The sequence below is a fragment of the Aplysia californica genome, unplaced genomic scaffold, assembly GCF_000002075.1.
Source record: "Aplysia californica isolate F4 #8 unplaced genomic scaffold, AplCal3.0 scaffold00008, whole genome shotgun sequence".
In the NCBI taxonomy this organism is placed as follows: domain Eukaryota; kingdom Metazoa; phylum Mollusca; class Gastropoda; order Aplysiida; family Aplysiidae; genus Aplysia; species Aplysia californica.
Window position 1 is genome coordinate 1,614,352 of NW_004797278.1, and position 18,850 is coordinate 1,633,201.

At 40.4% G+C, this 18,850-nt stretch overlaps 1 protein-coding gene across 1 annotated transcript; it reads right to left on the reverse strand.

Moving 5' to 3' along the window:
• Positions 1-111: 111 nt before the first annotated feature.
• LOC101848481 lies at positions 112-18,496 on the reverse strand. Its single transcript, XM_005089693.3, has 15 exons — positions 18,349-18,496; positions 15,033-15,159; positions 14,178-14,259; positions 13,289-13,393; positions 12,722-12,792; positions 11,230-11,403; positions 10,193-10,369; positions 8,921-8,995; positions 7,951-8,073; positions 7,302-7,364; positions 6,469-6,628; positions 3,641-3,717; positions 3,005-3,085; positions 2,283-2,379; positions 112-1,885 (listed from the first exon to the last, which is right to left on the reverse strand). The coding sequence occupies exons 2-15, from the start codon at positions 15,111-15,113 to the stop codon at positions 450-452; spliced, it is 2,802 nt and encodes a 933-aa protein (XP_005089750.2). The 5' UTR covers positions 15,114-15,159; positions 18,349-18,496; the 3' UTR covers positions 112-449.
• Between the last annotated feature and the right edge of the window lie 354 nt (positions 18,497-18,850).

Below are 18,850 nucleotides of genomic sequence, written 5' to 3' on the forward strand. Positions count from 1 at the left end.
CAATCGGTGTCCGATGGAAACTTTCCGTCATGTTATTCACTTTCTGCAATGTCTTGCCCACCTGCAAGCAAACAGGAGTGGGCGGAGTCAGGAGGCTGGTTCAACCTGTCAAAGGAGAAACGCGAGGGGTTTACACGGCACAGGTAAGGTTAACAGTTGCTACGCAGATATAGATTTGACAATAGTTGTTGGAAGCAGTGACAGGCCCCACAGAAACGGAAGAATTAAATGAAACTTAAGGTGAAACGATTGGCGAGGGCCAAGAATACAAATGGCCTGTCTGCTCATGGGAACAAAGTTGTAAATTCTTTAAGTGCATACATTCTTAGCTTAACAAATGTTCTGAATTTTAGCCCATAAACGACATCAAGACAATTTTCCTAGCCAGTGGCAAACAAAGTAGCTACGTAATACAATGAGTCCACTCATGTGAACAATTATGAACCTTTTTACAAGTTTGTATTTTTAGTAGTTTGACGATTTGCCAATGGCGAGAATGAGGCTTTGCCCGTATCTACGTCAGAGCTGTGCTTCGTGGGATCTTGGTAACCAGGATCTTTCAGGCGAGGTGTAGTGAGATGATCGGGGACATCGACAGAATCAGAAAATGTTCCGTCGTCTTCAGTTTTCGAGATGGCTAAAGCATTTTCAAAATTGTCGACATTTCTGTTGCCTGAAGGTTCGATGAAATCTTCACATTCTTGACTTTCCAGTCTCACATTGTCTTCACATTCTATCCGTTTTTCTTCGCCTACCTCATTCTGATAACCTGAGATATTTTCCGTCCCTAATGAACCCTGACATATTTTCAATTCCTCTTGAGTGGGTTCTTCCTTCAACGAGTCCTGAGAACCTACCAGAGATTCACCAACCACACTTTTCTCCCCCTCCAGATCGTCCTGACAGCCCACTGAATGTTTCTCAGAGTCAAGAAATGGACAGCACACTGGAGTTTCCTCTGGAGCCGGGACTTCGTCTTCTGGTAATGGAGTTGGAGAAACCGCAGTGTCGTTCACATTTTCAACAAGGGCAAAGTTTTGATCGTTTGAATTAAGACCAGAATGAGCCGTTTCAGGATGATCCAGTTTGTTCTTGTGCAAGCTGGGGTCACAGATTTGGTTCTCTACACATACCACAGAAGTGCTACCCGACGCGTGAGACTCACCCACAGCAAAATCAATGTTTGTGTTTGTTAGAGTGTCCTTTTCAAAACCATGCTCTTTTTCATCTTCTCCGGCACATTCTAACACATTTTGCGAAACTTTTTCGTGTTGTTCAGCCTCTGCTATGTAGTGGGCCAGCCACTCAGTTTTTAGAGAAGCCTTTTCTTTGTCGGAGTGGTCATCATTGTGCAAGCTCACTACATCTGTCCCGGTACTTTTATATTCAACACCGTCCTGTACATAGGTCACATGATCAACATTCAAAGTATCAAGATCAACATTGTCATCTTCTTGAACCGAGTGGGCTTTTGCTTTGACAACTTTTCCCAGTATCCCTCCCCCATAACCCATGAAAAGAAAGTTGTCTCTATGGTCACTTCCTGCTTGGTTTCTCTCTCCCCCACTCAGGGTATCCGACTGTGTCTGCCAAAAAACGTCTTCGGACTCTTCCACAGCGACTGGTCTTGTTTGTTGTGGTCCATACAGCGTGTCGTGCACGATCGATTTAGTTGTACGGGCAAGAGATTTGACTTTCTCTAAGACACATGATTCTTCATGAGCCCTATAGACTACAAGACCTCCCGTTACATCGAAAGGACATTTACAGTTCGGGGAACCAAAGGGCGATTTGTTGGCTGTCTTGTCGAAGTCGGAGCTGTCCTCGCTTTCGGTTCTGTGTTCGTCTGGTCCTCTAGTGCCAAGTCCAATGTACTCTGCCGTCTCTGAAACGAACAGAGGACATCAAGTCAAGGCACGAGACCCGAGACTAACTTCAGCTTGGACAATGTTATGTTCATTCCCTCCTATTCTTTGAAGTTCCATAGATCGTAATTCGTAACTATCGATCCACCTACAATGAATGTTCTTTGACTTATAATGAAAGATGGTTTATGAGTTTCTTTTAACTTTTGACAGTGCTTGAAAATTTACTCGATTCTTTGGAATATGCTGGATGGATCGTACATTCGTCCTAAAAAGGAGTTTGAATTTTTTTGACATTTATCCTCCGTATAAATATTTGTTGCCCTTTGCTTTCTGTGGGTCACATTAATGATAATACACTGCCAGGATGTTTCCAAGGGAAGTAGGCTTTCAGAGAATGGAATCAGGAGAATTCACCTGAAAAATATCTGTCGTCGTCTTCTACTGGCTCCTTAGCACTTACTTTCCCACTATTCACAGCGGTGCCAGTGACGTCATCACAGTGGTCGCTCAGCTGTCACGACAAAAGTGGAGAACATCCAGTGAGCATTTCTTTGTTGGGGTTTGTTACCTTTTCTTGGTTCTGGTCATTTGCCCTTTCCAGCTAAATGGAATCGGGTCTGCCACATTTTTTACCGATTTTGATGTCTTGTTTGAGATAGCCTGCAGCATGAACCTGCAGCATGTCTTCTAAACTGGTTGACAAGACCGTTAGTTTTGGTCTTAAGCTGAATTAGACGCACACGTCAGTTTGCTGATAGAACCGTGACGACAATACGAGAGGAGAAGAAGAATAAATTAAGGTTAAAAATGAATTTGCTACAAGTTATGAATAATCAGTATTGTGTACTTGCAAGGATGGGTCATCCTAAGAATGCAGCTTTAAAAAACCTACAAAATGTACACACACTTTTCTTACCGGCCTAAAGCTCGCTACATTTTCTCAGTCTAGTCCCCCAAACTAGTCCCCAGACCAGTCCCCCAAACTAGTCCCCCCCCCCCCTTTCCAACCAGTCTCCTCCCACAAACCAGCCCCTTCCAAAAAAAAGTTTACCTCACCCCAAACCACCACCACCCCCTTCCAAACCAGTCCCCCACTACCCAGTCGCCACCGTCCAACTGGCAGCCGTGTCACTTACCGGCATCTCCTGAGATTCGCCTTCCATGTCACTCTTGTGCTGGATAGTGTCAGCATCATCAGAGTCAGAGGACTCACTGGTCTGTTGAGACACATAAAACTCAACCAAAATGGCGTGCAAGGAATATATATATTTATAAAATCAGTTTGTATATTGATCAGGAACTTTTTTAAGGAAAATGGGGAGGTCTATATGACAACACCAAAGAGGACTTGTCACCTTGTTTAATTAATTGGACTATCACCGAAGGCTACTAAAGTCACCAAAGACTAGAATAAAATAATTACCCCTTTTCCTAAACTCGACGCAATAGCAAAAACAGTACATAGTAAAAACATCTGACACCCAACGACTGTCTTGGGCTCTAATTAGGTATTTAAATATTTCTGGGAAATACCGAGGAATCTACAACTTGCACTTGTGTGTATAAACTTGTGTTGCAATAAAGTACTAATGATAAGCAACAAACTAAAAAACGAGTTGATTTTTTAGGTACACCATAGTGTCATTGTGTCCTACAACGTTGGAATCACAGGATGCACTAATTCACATAAAGTGATAAAGAATAACAAAAGTATAGCGTCTAACCACAGGACCACATGAGTTCGACAAGTCAGAGATGGCTCGCCCACTTACACTGCTGTCAGAGTCTTTCTCAACTGACGGGTCCGGCCTTAAGTTTTCAGTAAGTACCGCGACTCTTGCTCCCAACTCTGAAACCAACCAAGAACAGTTCATTCAACTTTAGTAATTGCGAACGTAAGACTTTTTAGACACCAAATGAATACTTGTCAGTTTCTTAAAAGCAGCAAAAGATGGGTCGTGAGATAATATAATCAGGCGGGGGATGTGAGGACTCTAGAACAAACTGAATAAATGTACACTGTCCGTATAAATGACACTGTCTTCTCTTAAAGCTCATCTTGTAAAGATCAACACTACGTTCGATTTTGATTGGGTAGATGTTTTACGGCACTATCGACACAATTTTGGTCATTTAAGCGCCACCAGGTTTCACCGCTACAAAATCAGACGTTTTTAATAAAGTCTTTCGGAGCTCGCAACCGCAAACGATCACATTATCTCTATTATGCTAAAAAGACGAACAAACATTTATAAAAAAATTTGTTGTAAATATGGAAAAGGCTTATTTACATTTGTATATACAATACAAATTTCAGTGTATGTATATATACACCGTATGTATATATACACCGACAACGACAATTATACATTTTCACATTTTATTAAACAGTCCAATTTCTTTTATATAATTTAAAATTCTTCTAGGCTCTATGATGTCAAAAAGGGTCTTAACATCTTTACACTTAAAATGGAAACGGACATAATTAAAGTCGACACATTCCATTAGGATGTGCCGAACTGTGAAACTTGTGTTGCACGCCACGCAAAAAGGAGCTTCCTCTCCTTTGAGCAAATGTTTGTGCGTGACGTGCGTGTGTCCTATCCTTAGTCAGGTAAAAATTACTTTTTCTCTTCGTGGTAGAGATAGTGGTTTTCTGGGAGTAAGTTTCGGTTGAATGTAATGGAGTTTGTTGTGTATTTGTTGATTCCAAATTTGGGACCAGGAGGATGTGATGTGTTCTTTTACTTTTGGTTTCATGTCAGAGAAAGGGATTTTACTATTTTTGTTTTCAGGTAGTTTTAGAGATTCTTTGGCAAATTGGTCAACGGCTTCGTTGCCATCAATGCCTGCATGGCTTGGAAGCCAAGCTATTGTAATAGTTTTTCCAGACTGATGTAGAAAATGCAGTTTAATGATAAGTTTCAAAATTCTGTTGTCGGAGGTGTCAGAGCGCTCTAAAGATTTCAGACATGAGAGAGAGTCTGAAAGGATTAGGAAGGTAGACTTGGTTGATTGATCTATAATATTTAGGGCCATTTCAAGAGCTGTAGCCTCAGCAGTGTAGACTGAAGCTTCTGGGGGGATTTTCCTTAAGTTTAAGCTGTGTGGCGATGCAAGGGCAGCAGCTCCTACTGAGGAGTCATTTTTGGATCTGTCTGTAAAGAGTCTCTGCTTCAGGGTATCTATTTATTAGCTGTTTGTATGAGTTTAAGTATGTAGTTTTGTCTGTGGACTTTTTGTTGTGTTTTTCAAGACTAGTATCTATGTTTGGTTTGGTTAAATGCCATGGAGGTATGCTGGACATGGCAAAGGGCTCGATTATGTCTTCAGAAAAATCAATGTCTTTGAGATCGTTCTGGATTCTTATTCCGAAAGGGCTTACTTTATTTCCTAAGGAGGATAGAGTTTTTAGGTCTTCGGGAAGGCCAAAGACACATTTGTGGGCTGGGTTTTGGGGTACTGAGCTAAGTTTCAAAGCGTACTGCAAAGAGAGTTTTTTTCTTCTAAGTTCCAAAGATGGTTCATGCGCTTCTGCCTGTAAACTTTCTACAGGTGAAGTACGGAAAGCGCCTAGGGCAAGGCGAAGGCCTTGGTTCTGAACAGGGTCTAGAATTTTAAGGTAAGACTTTCTGGCTGATCCGTAAACAGGACTGGCATAGTCCAACCTGGAACGGACAAGGGAACGGTAAAGTTTAAGAAGTATTTCAGTATCTCCTTCCCATTCAGGATTGGATAATACTTTTAAGGCGTTGAGAACACTCTGACACCTCGTCTTTAGGTCTTTCAAGTGTGGTAGGAAAGAATTTATTGTCGAAGATTACGCCCAGGAAACGAGCTTGTTTTTTAACAGGAATTTCTCTCCAAACAAATATAAATCTGGTTGTCACACATCTTGTGCGACAGACAAAAATGTACACAGTTTGTTTTTAATATGGAAAATTTGAACCCGTGCCCGTTTGCCCAAGTTTCCAATTTATGGAGTTGAAGCTGAAGCTGACGTTCAATGTGATCCATTTTGGATTTGGATTTATAGCAGATCAGGAAGTCGTCAACGTAAAGTGAGCAGTCAATATTGTTTTGAAGGGTTTTTGTGATGGAATTGATTTTGATTTCGAAAAGAATGGGCGATAAGATGCTTCCCTGGGGGACGCCTTCTTCTTGGGTGTGTAAATTTGATAGGGTTGAACCTACTTTTACTTGAAATGATCGATCTTTCAAAAAGTTTCGTATAAATTCGGGAAGATTTCCGCGTAAGCCCAAGTTATGCAGGTCTTTCAGAAAACCATGTTTCCATGTGGTGTCGAATGCTTTTTCTAAGTCGAAAAAAATAGCCACAAGGTGCTCTTTTCGAATGAAACTTCCCGAATGAAAGTTTCAAGTCGGACGAGATGGTCAATAGTAGAGCGATTTTTGCAAAAACCGCATTGAAAATTGGACAAGGAGTTTGAGGTTTCGAGAAACCACATTAGACGTTTGTTAATAAGTTTTTCCATAAGTTTACAGAAACAGTTTGTAAGGGCTATGGGACGGTAGTTTGAAGGGTTAGAACACTACGTTCAAAGCTTTTCAAAATTAAAGGAAATAAACAAGCGCTCACTGCGTTTGAAGGTCTTCGACATAGTCTTCAGTGGAGAGCCGGGTCGTTTTAAGCCAAACATCCTCGCAATTCTCACCAGCGTATTGAATTTCTCCAGAGAAATTATTCCAAACTCAAGAGCTTTATCGGCAAGCCAGCTGTGCTGGGAGATGCGAATTGGCTGGGGACAGTACAGTTTTAAAAGCTTGAAACCTGAAAGTGTGTAAACGCCTAGAGTCAACGAGAACTTCGTATTGTCCAAAAGATTGCTGTATAGTCTTACGAAGAACGAGTTAGTTGAGCATTAACTTAAAATTAATAGGTGTCTGAAGGCTGGAACGAAATGTTCGTTAACTTTCAACGTGATCATTTATTGAGCAGAAGCTGCTCAAGCGATTGGAAGTTGTCCGAAATTGAAAATTTAGTTTTAGTAGAGGTTTTACGGCGCTCGCAACTGCATAAGGTCATTTGAGCGCAAGAAGATTGGGTGTTACAAAAGAGTAACAAACATAAAAATAAGGGGAGATAAGGAGGATAGTTTGACATAAAAGAAGGAGCAAACCACACCAGAGCACCCGTCAATCACCCACCGATATTGAAAACTTGTATCATGTGCACATGGTAACCTGAAGTTGGGCCCAGATAACATGTTAAGCTGCATGCACTTGTTTATCTGTTTGATCAGCTTTATGTTGAATTAAATATTTTCGGCAGCCACCACGAGCTGTCTTTTAGTCACACGATCCCCATCCCTCTTCCCTTATTCCTTGAAGTGCTAGATCTAGGTAATGCATTTCATTTTTCTAGTATCGCAAGGTATTTGACTAAAATAAAACTGAATTACTTTAACATACCCTGTCCCGTTCTTTCTCTACCGGTTTACATGCAAAGAGAGAAGTCCCGAAAGGCGTCGATATCTGAAAAAAGAACCATTTGTTCATTGGTCATAATCAATAGAAAATGGTCTGTTCTGACATCGAACAAGTACACTTTGCTGCTTGTGTGGTTGTGTACTAATTAACACAATAAGGTCACATGTTAAGAGAAACAATTTTACCTTTATAAGGTTCATTTTTACTGTGGAAAGATTTAAACATACCAGAACACTAACCATAACTAACGAGGGTTATACTAACCTGTTTTATTCATGTCAAACGTTTTGAGTAAAGAGAAGCACATCGACACAATGGTCGTTTCGTGCTGGGAAGAAGTAAGATTGGGAGACTGACAGACAATAGAGGGAAAGTAAAGAGGAACTTAAAGTAAAGCAGGACCTACCAGTGGAGCCTTCCAACCACCGGCTAAGCCAGAGACTGGGTGAATGACTTTCAGTACATTTATCAGGAAAAGCAGGGCTTAAACAGGAATACCAATGTGACGATACAAAAGTGAAATCTGCCAGGGGCGAACTCCAACCACCCACACAAGAATTGACAACATAACAGAAATAAGCTGAGAGCCCGTCAGCCACACTAGTATCTGTTCGAGCGGACACAAATGTACCGTGTTCCTGCTGGTCAGCTTCTTGAGGAGACTGGTTTTCTTTTTCTTCTCTTCTTCAGTGGGGCTCGAGTCCAGTCCTGCCAGCTGGTGCAGAACTTCATTCACCCAAGCGAGGAATAGTACCTGGACACAAATTGGAGACATGGCCAAATCTCATTCACCTGTCGACAATTTAGATCATTTGGAATTCAGATTGCTTTGACCCTGTCTACCAGGGACAGCCTGAGCTAAGTGGGACACATCCTTACAGGAAGTCAAGTTTTAAAAACTTCACGTAGAAGTAATTATTTTGAAACTTTTAACAATGTAGACATTACACAATAGAAGCCGACAAAAAAGACGGAGATACTTGATAAAATGCTATCTCCAAGTGAGTACAGAACTGGTGTCGAGTGCCTGGAGCACAAACTAATAAACAATCTAGATCACAGACGTGTGGAGATTTAGGCTATACCAGGCGAAGGGTAGGCTACGGCAGGAGACAATTTGAGGCGAGTTTTCAAGGCACAAGAGGTAATTCAACTCCACTTTGATTGGATCTCGTAATTTCTATTAACATGTACATCTTCCAGAATATTCTGGTTGCTTTCGTATCTAGTCATCACCAAGGCAATCTACCGGAAGAGCCGCAGGCAAATGAAAAAAATACAATTCAGTCTATGAAAGCTCTATTTCATGTCGCGTGTTACGTAATACTATAAATAGAGCCTTCCGAAATTGAACAGACATAACTGCAGAGAAGTGGTAGAGTCGAAATGTAAATGGAATCTGCTGCACTCTTAAGGAGCAAACATGACGTAAATGAACAGTTTAAAGTGTAGCTATTCGGCAGATATTTCCAGCCTTGTTTTATATAGGGACTAGTACCAGGAACACGTCCGTTTTCACAGGATACATAAGCACATTAACATGCAGATATGAACACGACACATTACAAAAGGTACAGTTCAAAATAGAATCAGCAACTCACCTGGTAAGTCATATAGGGGATCAAGAAGAACACGTCCACCAAGTAAAAGATGCTATACGCCATTTGTAAGAAGTACTGGGGAAACAAAATTATACATTAGTGATTTTATCCAGAGGGTTTGATTGAGTAAGTGTTTTACGGCACTACCGACCCAATTCTGTATCCAGAGGGGAAGGTTCGAAAAATGATAGCTGTGGTGACAAAACCTTATAATATTTAATTTAAAGACCATCCGACGTAAAGAAAACCTATATAAAGAGACCATAAGCCGAATTATGAAGTTCTATCTGACATTTTTGGCAGTTTTGAGTTACTAAGAACTTGAGATCAATTAATACTATATCTGCTCTATCAAAATCGTAAGAATATTCGAGTCGTTATCAAGATATTCAAAGACTTGAATTCGAAAAAGCTTGACATGGTGTGAAACTCAAAATCGTTGACGTCAGATTTCTCAAAACAAGGTACTGAGCGATGACTAATTCTGAGGTCGTGAAGTGGAAAAGAACGTTTCAAGTACAGTTTAGTTTTAGTAAGAGTTTTACGGCACTTGCAACACAAGGTCGTATAAGTGCCTAAGAATAGATGTGTTACAAGAGAGTAAAATACACAAAAAAGAAAGATATTAGGACGATAGGTGTTTGGTAGGAAAGAAGGAGCAAACCCCACCAGAGCACCCGCCAACCACCTACTTCCAAGTACAGATCATCCTACATTAATTTAGCTTTAACAATAACCGATGCAAACATCCACTTCAAAAGACACGTCGACAGCCTACAGCTGTAGATAACTCCATGAGATTTCAGAAGCAGGACTGAATCATAACATGACCTAATATGTCTCATTTCAAAACATTATAAAAGGATAATACTCAGAAACACCAATACCCGATCGAGGGACAGAAAATACATTGGCTTAAAATTAACAAGAATGAGATTTTCTGGGCTCAGTTCAAAATTTTAAAAGTTACAGAGCGACGGACTGCCCATTTTCTTACGACGACTGTGGCCCATAAAAAGCATTGATGGAATCTCTACAAACAACGAGCCTATTCGATATTTTCAAGATTATGAAGGAAGCTACACGCGTTCCTCTACAAATAAACGATTGTGCCTTGGTCTATAGACAAAGTGACCCTTTTTTTCTCCAACGAACTGGCGTATAATTTAGGCGTATTGCAGTGCTGTCTGTCAATCAAAACTTGCTTCTGTCGAATGATAGCTTACTGTTTAGTATGGTATATGTTTAAATCTGTTACAACAGTGAACGAACCTCTATGATATCAAAGACTGTACTGGCGACGAAATCGAAGAATCTGTAGAATATGCCTTTAGATTGTGATGCTGTTTCGTTCCGTGATGCGGTTTCGTTCTGAGATTCAGCTACTTTCTCTACTTCCTTTCCAGCTGTACTTGGATTAGCTGGTTTTACAAGCTTTTCTGTAGCCGCCTGAAATGACAGTGAAAATCATTGAAAATATCAGTAAACTGTAAATATTATTTTGAGCTAGAACAATGTACTGTAGTATACGAAGAAATTTAAAAAAGCAGAACCTAAGCATGTTTAAGCCTATAAAATTGGTGCCCCGGGCTTCGAACGCAAAAGGATAACAGTATAGCCGACAACGCACACAAAATCGCCGCCTTTTGAATCTCTTCAAGTTCACGCTGTAAACATGACAAATCAGATTTACCTCAAGTCTCAGGGTACCATAAAGAGGCTGGTAAAAATATCCCGTTATATAGACTAAGCTTCCGAACACTTTGTCCAAACGTCTGATACTTTTTATTCAAATTAGATAATTCGTCAATATTTTTCACTGCGTATTTTCGAACGTGTCAAACATTCGGCATATTACTTGGAACTCAAGCTCAGTAAAGTACCGACTCTTGAGAAATCATTGCATTCACACACTATCCTGCACAATGGCCAGAAATGGGAGTCCGGATCCTGTTCATTTGTGGATAGCGGTTATAATTTCACTGCTGAGATTATTCGTCACTATTTTTTAAAGGAAACCCAAAGCTTAATGTTCAGCTCAGTAGCGCAATTGAATGTTTCACCGAGGAATAGGCTTAACAAAAATTCAGGTTGTACCAAACAGCCGAAAAACATTCTTGAAACTCGGGGGAAAAAATATAAAAACATCTGAAGCTCACTTTTGTATTTCTCTTGCCTTTGATCGACACAGAATATCCAATTAATTTTGGTCTGTTGAATAAACCTAGATTTAATCATGGCAAATGAAAAATCCTTGACGAAAATGTTCATTAACACTAGCCAATAAATACAGTCGATATTTGACTTACCACCAATTTCTTCTTTATAGGAATGCGGACTAAATCCTTCAACAAGGCAAGGATGACCTGGGAGACAATTAGGCACAGCTGGACACTCCATCTTGTCACCAGGAAGGGCGGGGAGAAGCGGAAGAACAGGTGGAAACTAATCCAGAACACAGCCACAGGCCAGGACTGGTCACCCTGCTGAGTTAGGGGTCATTGAGTCATTGTTTGTAAATGTGTTACGCATTTACAACACAAGGTCATACAAGAGCCGAAGATTAGGCGTTACAAGATTTGTTTGAGTATGTGTTCTACGACACTTTTGTCTCAGTCGGTGTTACAAGAGAGTAATAAACAAAAAGAGATTATGATGATAGATGTTTGATAGGAAAGAAGAAGCAAGCCACAACAGAGCACACGTCAACCACCCTTGTCATTTGAGTCCGTTCACTGTACGTTAGCATGACACCGGTCATATTTGACCAGGAATAGATCTTACGTTTAGTTGGGTAAGTTTTACGGTACTTGCAATACAAATAGGTCATAATATAAGTGCCGACGATAAGTGGTCTTACAAGAGAGTAAATAGAATAAATGAAGAAGAGATAAGAACGACAGATGTTTGAAATGAAAGAAGGAGCGCAGGTAACACCAGAGCACCCGCCAACGACCACAGATTTTAATCTGGCTCGGACGGACTAAGAAATCTAGAGTAAAAGCTGCAGACGACACCAGACCACTCACCAACCACGAACCCTAAGCGGAGTAAATAAAAGTAACACTATGAGAGCTGTATCATAAGTAATAGTTAGAATAAGGGGGGTGGGGGTGACTTTGTACGTGTGTGCCTGGGGGTCTGTGATAACGTGTTCGTTTTTGTATGAAATGTAAACCTAAGTAATTCATATTTTGTTCTACATTTGTTGGCATAATAATTCATTTCTCCCGGGGGGGGGGGGGAGGTGGTGAAACATAAGACTACGCAAAACAGGAAACTGGTGGGAACGATGGAAACTGATTTAAAGAATGTCCTGTCAGATTCAGAGAGGCAAAAGCTACAATTCAGAAAAATGCAAAGCAGCAAAAAGTACATGTAGAACCTTTTCAAGTAGAAAAAAATTCGCGTTATGAAACCACAAACGATCCTAGAAACAAGGTACAATTCAGCTTGATAACTTTTAATGCCGAAGCGGTTCGTCACTTTTGGAGTTACATTTCGCTAGGCGCTGCAAATTAAGGAAGTTAATCATATTTTAAAGTAAAAGTTACGATTCGAGCGGTGCAACGAAGGTTTGTGCTGTATTTGATTCGCTTCGATATTCCTTCTTCCTAAACGAGGAAAAAGATAACCCTTTCATAAAGAATACCTTTATGATTTAGCATAGACGAAGACACATTGAGGACGTTGCTGCCTCTTAGTTTGAAATGAATATAAATGTGCTTGAAAAGAAAGACATCAGGGAAAGAAAGTCGTGGAACTCATAAGGAAACAACCAAAAGAAAGAAGACTACTTGCCTTTCTTATTTCTTCAACCTTGTTTTCAGCTTTGACAATGGCTGCACCCACACAACCCAGAGAATCGTCGGCTGCAGGAGAGAGACATATATTCTGATGAAACTAGTCGGACATGTCACAAGAACTGATGCAGATTACGCAATTCTATTTTTATTTAATTGCTTTTGTTTCATTCCCTAGATATCTAGGTAAGTTAATGAGAAAAATCAAGTGTATTTTAAAGACATACGCAGTTTCTTCGACACCGAGAAATCAGTTGTAAGAATGACTCACAAGGAACGTAGAATGGAAGGCAAATACGGCAATGATAATGAGGTATTTAGAGAGCTTTAACAATCGTACAAAAGGGTTAAGCGGACGATTATCTTTGTCCGTTTTACATCTGGTACCTAAATGAGGAGCATAATTATACCAATGTATAATAGGACACTATCTGGTAGTGGCCCAGTTCTATGGCAGTATTGGCTTAGCAGCTAGCTATAAGAGCCGTGCTCAGCCTGAAGAACTCAGTAAAGTAAAGTTTAGGCTAGTGGTGCCCTTCTTTACCCAATGTCTCTTCCCACTTACCTATTTTGCCGAATCCAGTTTTTGCGATCTGTTTATACACACTCTTTGTCTGTTCTTCAAAATGGGGTGCTAGTTTTCGACTTACAGCGTTGCAGTCTCTTAATCCTGAAATAACAAGGTATCAAATAGTGGGTCTCCAAAGTAAAACTTGGACTTCGTCTGATTCTATGGGTCAAAAGATTTCATTTAAACGAAAAGTATTGCTGTTTGTCTACGTTTATATGAAAAACAATGGGCACAATCAGTTACTAGATCTATAATGTTGCCAAGAAACACTCGCTTTCTTATAGATCCACTTTAAAAACCTGAGCTAGCAAAAGTCAGTGGACGAGACTTATAGACGTCCAAATTCTCCAGAGTAACGTTCTAGAACCTCATTCTAGCTTGCCAATACTTGTGATACAAGCAAAATGTACACCTAAAATGTAATCGATCAAATGCAGCGGAATATACTCTGAAAGCTGGGACGTTTCTGCCCACTGGTAGGCAAACATCGGGAATTCGGCACTATAAACGATGACCCAAGCTCTCTGGGCAGACATTCACAAGGTGTGAAAATTAAGTTTGTATTTGAAGTGCAAACATAATATATAAATCAAACCTTTGAAAAAACTCGCCCTCCTGGTTAATTACAAAATCTAAAGGTCGACCAAAATTGACAACTTTAAAGTAATGCACTTAATTAGGACAGTTCAGTCCACCACCCCCCCCCCCCTCCCTTATTTTGCTTGAAACATTTCCCCACACTTTTTCATAGTTCAGTTGTTTTGATGTGTTTTCTTCTACTATGTTTATACTATTTCTGGCTTTGAAAAGTTCTTGACAGAGCAAGGCTACCAAAATAAAACCTATCAGTTCAAGACATACAACATTGTTTTGAAACACCAACCTGTGTAGACACTGGCAAGTCTCTTCACAACCTTGGACTTTTCGAATTCGGCGACCCCAGCAGACGTCCACTCCTCAATCACCTGTGGTATGAGTAGTAGAATTACAGAACGTGGAGTGAGTTACGCAGAACGCGACTTACTGGGACATTTTAAATGAATTACTTCGAACAAACTCATTATTTCGATGCTCCACTTTCATCATACCATGTGACACTTTCGTTATACCATGTGACACTTTCGTTATACCATGTGACACTTTCGTTATACCATGTGACACTTTCGTTATACCATGTGACACTTTCGTTATACCATGTGACACCGTTATACCATGTGACACCGTTATACCATGTGACACCGTTATACCATGTGACACCGTTATACCATGTGACACCGTTATACCATGTGACACCGTTATACCATGTGACACCGTTATACCATGTGACACCGTTATACCATGTGACACCGTTATACCATGTGACACCGTTATACCATGTGACAGTTCTAAACCACTATCCAAGGCGTCTTTCCCTCTTGGGTGCATCTTGGAAGGTTTATGTATCCTTTCTTTTCTGTGAGACAAACAGCTCATTTCAAAGGCAAACAGTGTGCTCCAAGATCAAGGGGTTTGTGTTCTATACTGGACTCGTGATACAGTCTAATAAGACAAAGCCGGGAAGAAAAGCAGAAAATAACAGCTATGACTTAAACTCCCGAGAAGTTCTGTCAATGAGATGCAAATTCATCCTTTGAGAAAATTTCACACCCATCCTCCCTATTCCCTCCTAAAATGTAGAGGTTGGTACAAAGATGTAAATAATATTTTAACCCCTCCCAACGCCATTGTGCACACTCACTTCCGGTGCTTCTTCAATTCGTTCCTCGTTGGGTCCTGCATCTGGTGCGGTGACTGGCTCCGAGTTTGCTGCCTCTGCCATTGTTGAGATTTCGAAACCGCCGAGAGTGGCCTTGCCCTGATGACTCCTAGAAGACCAAGTATTGAGGTAGCAGCGTATCAACCAAAACTCCTAGTATTAGTAAGTTCAAAACATGCTTTGTCCATCGTCAGTTTTGTAATATCAATGTAGCAATATTTTCATAGTCACTGCATGTCAAACTAATGAGACTAACACTGCTCTAGAAAGAAGTATGTTGCGAGCGAAACAAAACCATACGTTCTTTCCTTTCATAAAAAGGCATACAATAATGCGTTTTATTTTATACAAATGAAAAGTTGAAAAGTCTGAGCCTTCTGCAAAAACGCTGAATCCACAAAAGACCATCAAAAAGATGGAAAGGTGTGTGTGGGGAGCGGGGGGGGGGGGGGGGTGCCACCGCTATTAAGAACGTTACAATTGTTTTGAAGAGGATATCTAAGCTTCGGGGGCCAACCCAGGCTATTTAATAATGATGGCGATAAGGACAACAAAAACAGTAAGAAATGTAATAAAATGTAATAATATGTAATAAAATGTATTAATATACTAATAAATAGCATATTTGTATAACGCAAGCCCCGGCAGTAAGCTCCATGTGCTTTACAGTCTTACCCCCGCAGACCCTATAATGCTCATAAATATTTTCAGCATCCCAGAAAACAAAAAGGTGCAAGCAACTAATTAAGCGCTCTATCAAACTGACAAGATCTTTGTCTATATTCCTACCTGGCTGAAGTAAGGAAAATTCGAAAGCCTTTCCCAAAGACAAAACTTTGGGGCCCTCACGGGATTCGAACCGTTGAGGAGAGTCCGAGAGCCTAACCATTAGGCCACAGACGCCACAGCAAGGATACACACATCTCAGTAGAAAGACATACTCAAAATTTCTCCAGTCGAGAATCGAAACCGGGTCTCTTGAGCGACAATTAATACGGGGTGCCTATTGCAAATGGAATCGGGTCGGGTCGGGGGCACTCGCCTGAAAATAAACGGGTTTGTTTTTGAGGCGACGAGTCGGGCGCGATCGGCTTGTGCCTCGATAGCCGCTTTGCGCCTTGAATCTGGCGAGAAAACCGACCCGACCCGAGGCCCCCAACGGGGCACCCCGAAAAGCTAATCACTACACCACAGCCGTCCGAGAATCAAAGCGAGGATATGTTCGTGTGAGAGCAGATTTGTCAATCTGTTTGAGAATGTTCTTTAAAATGGGAGTCGACTTGTTTAGATTAGTTCCTATTGGAGTTCTTTTATTCTTTTAATTTGTGTATGTATACATGCGTTTATGCTTTTTTGATTGATTGGGTAGATGTTTTACGACACTATCGACACAATATGCGTTTGTGCTTGCCCGTGCATGTGCGTGAGTGATTGAGTGCGTGCGAGTGAGTGATACACCTGTTCTTACTCGTACATGAATGTTTTTGGGTTTTTGGGGTTTTTGGGTTTTTTTTGGTGTGTTTTTTTTAGTAGAGGTCTTACGGCGCTCGCAACTGCATACGGCCGTATGAGCGCCCGAAGATTAAAAGTGTTATAAGAGAGTAGCATAAAAGGGGAGATAAGGATGATAGATGTCTGTTAAGAAAGATGAGCAAACCACACCAGAGCACCCGCCAACCACCCACTTACATGACTGTAAATTACAGTTCCGAAAAAAGCTTTGTTGGCCTCATGGATTTCATCAACATTTTGTTGCAAATGTTTTAATATCGTTAAACTCAAGAACATTTCAAAATCACAACACTGAGTCATTCAGAACTCCGGGTTCCGGAGAAATATTTCAAGGAAGGACTTCCATGAGCGACTACAACAAACAAAATAAAGAAAAGACCTAATGCCAACCCTAACCTTTACCTAGCACCTGCGTTCGTTGCCATTTTACTGTCCAAAAGTTGCCAAAAGTTGCCACAGAAATGGTAAAAGTTGTCATATAAGTATAAGTTTCAAGCTTCCACTCTCTGTGACGACAAATATAGCAATATGTTGATACAGGTAACTTAATCTAAAGCACCGAAATTACTGTGTTCTGTTTCAAGCATCCAGAAGATCATTTGTAGCCACACAGTGTAAAAACATGAAAAATAAAGGTTTCACAACAGAATAAAATAAAAATTAGGATAAAACATAAACAACAACAAATATTAACAAATAAGGGCGGGTGTCCACCTATCCGAAGAGTGGCCATTTAAACCCTAAACGCGAGTTATTCAAGAAGAAGTACAGGATATTACATATAAACTATGGAATCACACATGAGGGGTCTGCCAGTGTCAGTGCATGTACATGTATTCGGATTTGGTGGAGACACGCTCTAACATTTTTACGCATTTATTATTTTTTTTAGAAAGGTAGGAACAACAAGTTAAATGATATTGACATTACGATAAATAAAAACCAAAAAAATTGAAAACATAACAAGAAAAAATAACAGCAGCACATTAAAACACAGCAAAGAGAAAAATAAAAGAGAAAAAGTAATATAAATAGTAAGTAATATACAAGTCTTTTTCACATGAAAATAAATAAACGTGGGGTCAACAAGAAAGAAAGAATGAAGTGAAGAGGAAGTGAAAATAAACTTTTAAAAGTAAAGAGGTTCGATTTCTTTTTTTTCTTCTTTTTCTTGTTTTTATACCCAGTTTTTTCCATTTTTTATTCCCCGGCAGTGTGGCTTTTGGGAAAATGCGAAGAATTGCGGCCGCAATTTACGGACCAAAAAAGGTCAAAAATCGCGGCCGCGACAAACGCAGATGCTAGCTTTACACTGGTCCAACCTCTACCCCCAAGCCCGACCCAAACCATACCCTATAACCCTTTATTCTATACTCTTTCATAGTGGTCACTCGTTACGGAATTCCTCATTTCTGGAGAAAAAAAAAATTAAGTTCAGACCTTCGGATTTATAACTCGGGGCTTCCGGGTAACAGATCAATTCCCGACCACATACAGCTTCCAGAGACTTGCGATGGCAAGAAATACACGAGGGTGTAACTAAACAGCAAACTTACCATTCCCATAACGCAACCCCCCCCCAAAAAAAAAAAAACCAAAAAAAAAACACTGAACAAGTACGGCGAGATCCTTAATATCTCAGGGAAATTTAGATTAGGGTAAGAGCAATATTTTTTTTTATATCCCGAGCAGTTTGTATCAGTTTTCAAAGTATGAAATGGCAGACAGTAAAGCCTACTACCTCTATAACGAGAGGGTTTATTAAATTACTTGGGACTTTGCTTACCTGAGGAAGTACTGCAGACCACAAGCCCCAAAAACTGGCGGTACACGAGGTCGAGGGATAAAGGTGAGCCCTTTGCAGCTAATCCGAGGAATGAGTTGTGAGCTCTTATAAAGACACTGACCACAAGTGGAGGAAGACACGGTGTTTGGCTTGGTTTTTCACCTCTTTTGAAACATTTTCCTGATTGCTGCTCACACCGTTAGCCTAGAACTAAGTCTGTTGTTGTTTTTTGCTCACCACAATCATGATTCATGCACGACGTACTGGGGTTCTGCAAAGTTGAGTCAAGTGTATATCTGACAGAGAGGGCACAACTTGTAAATTATATTGTATAGAAGGCCTTTTCTGACAACTCACACTGCTCACAACTTGGAACAAAAAAGTAACTGCTCACCACTCTCTGATCCACAACCGCCTTTTGTCTCTTTCTTTCTTCCTTTCTTACTTTATATCTCTCTCTGTCTGTCTCTCTGTCTGTCTCGCTAGCTGTCTATATGTATGT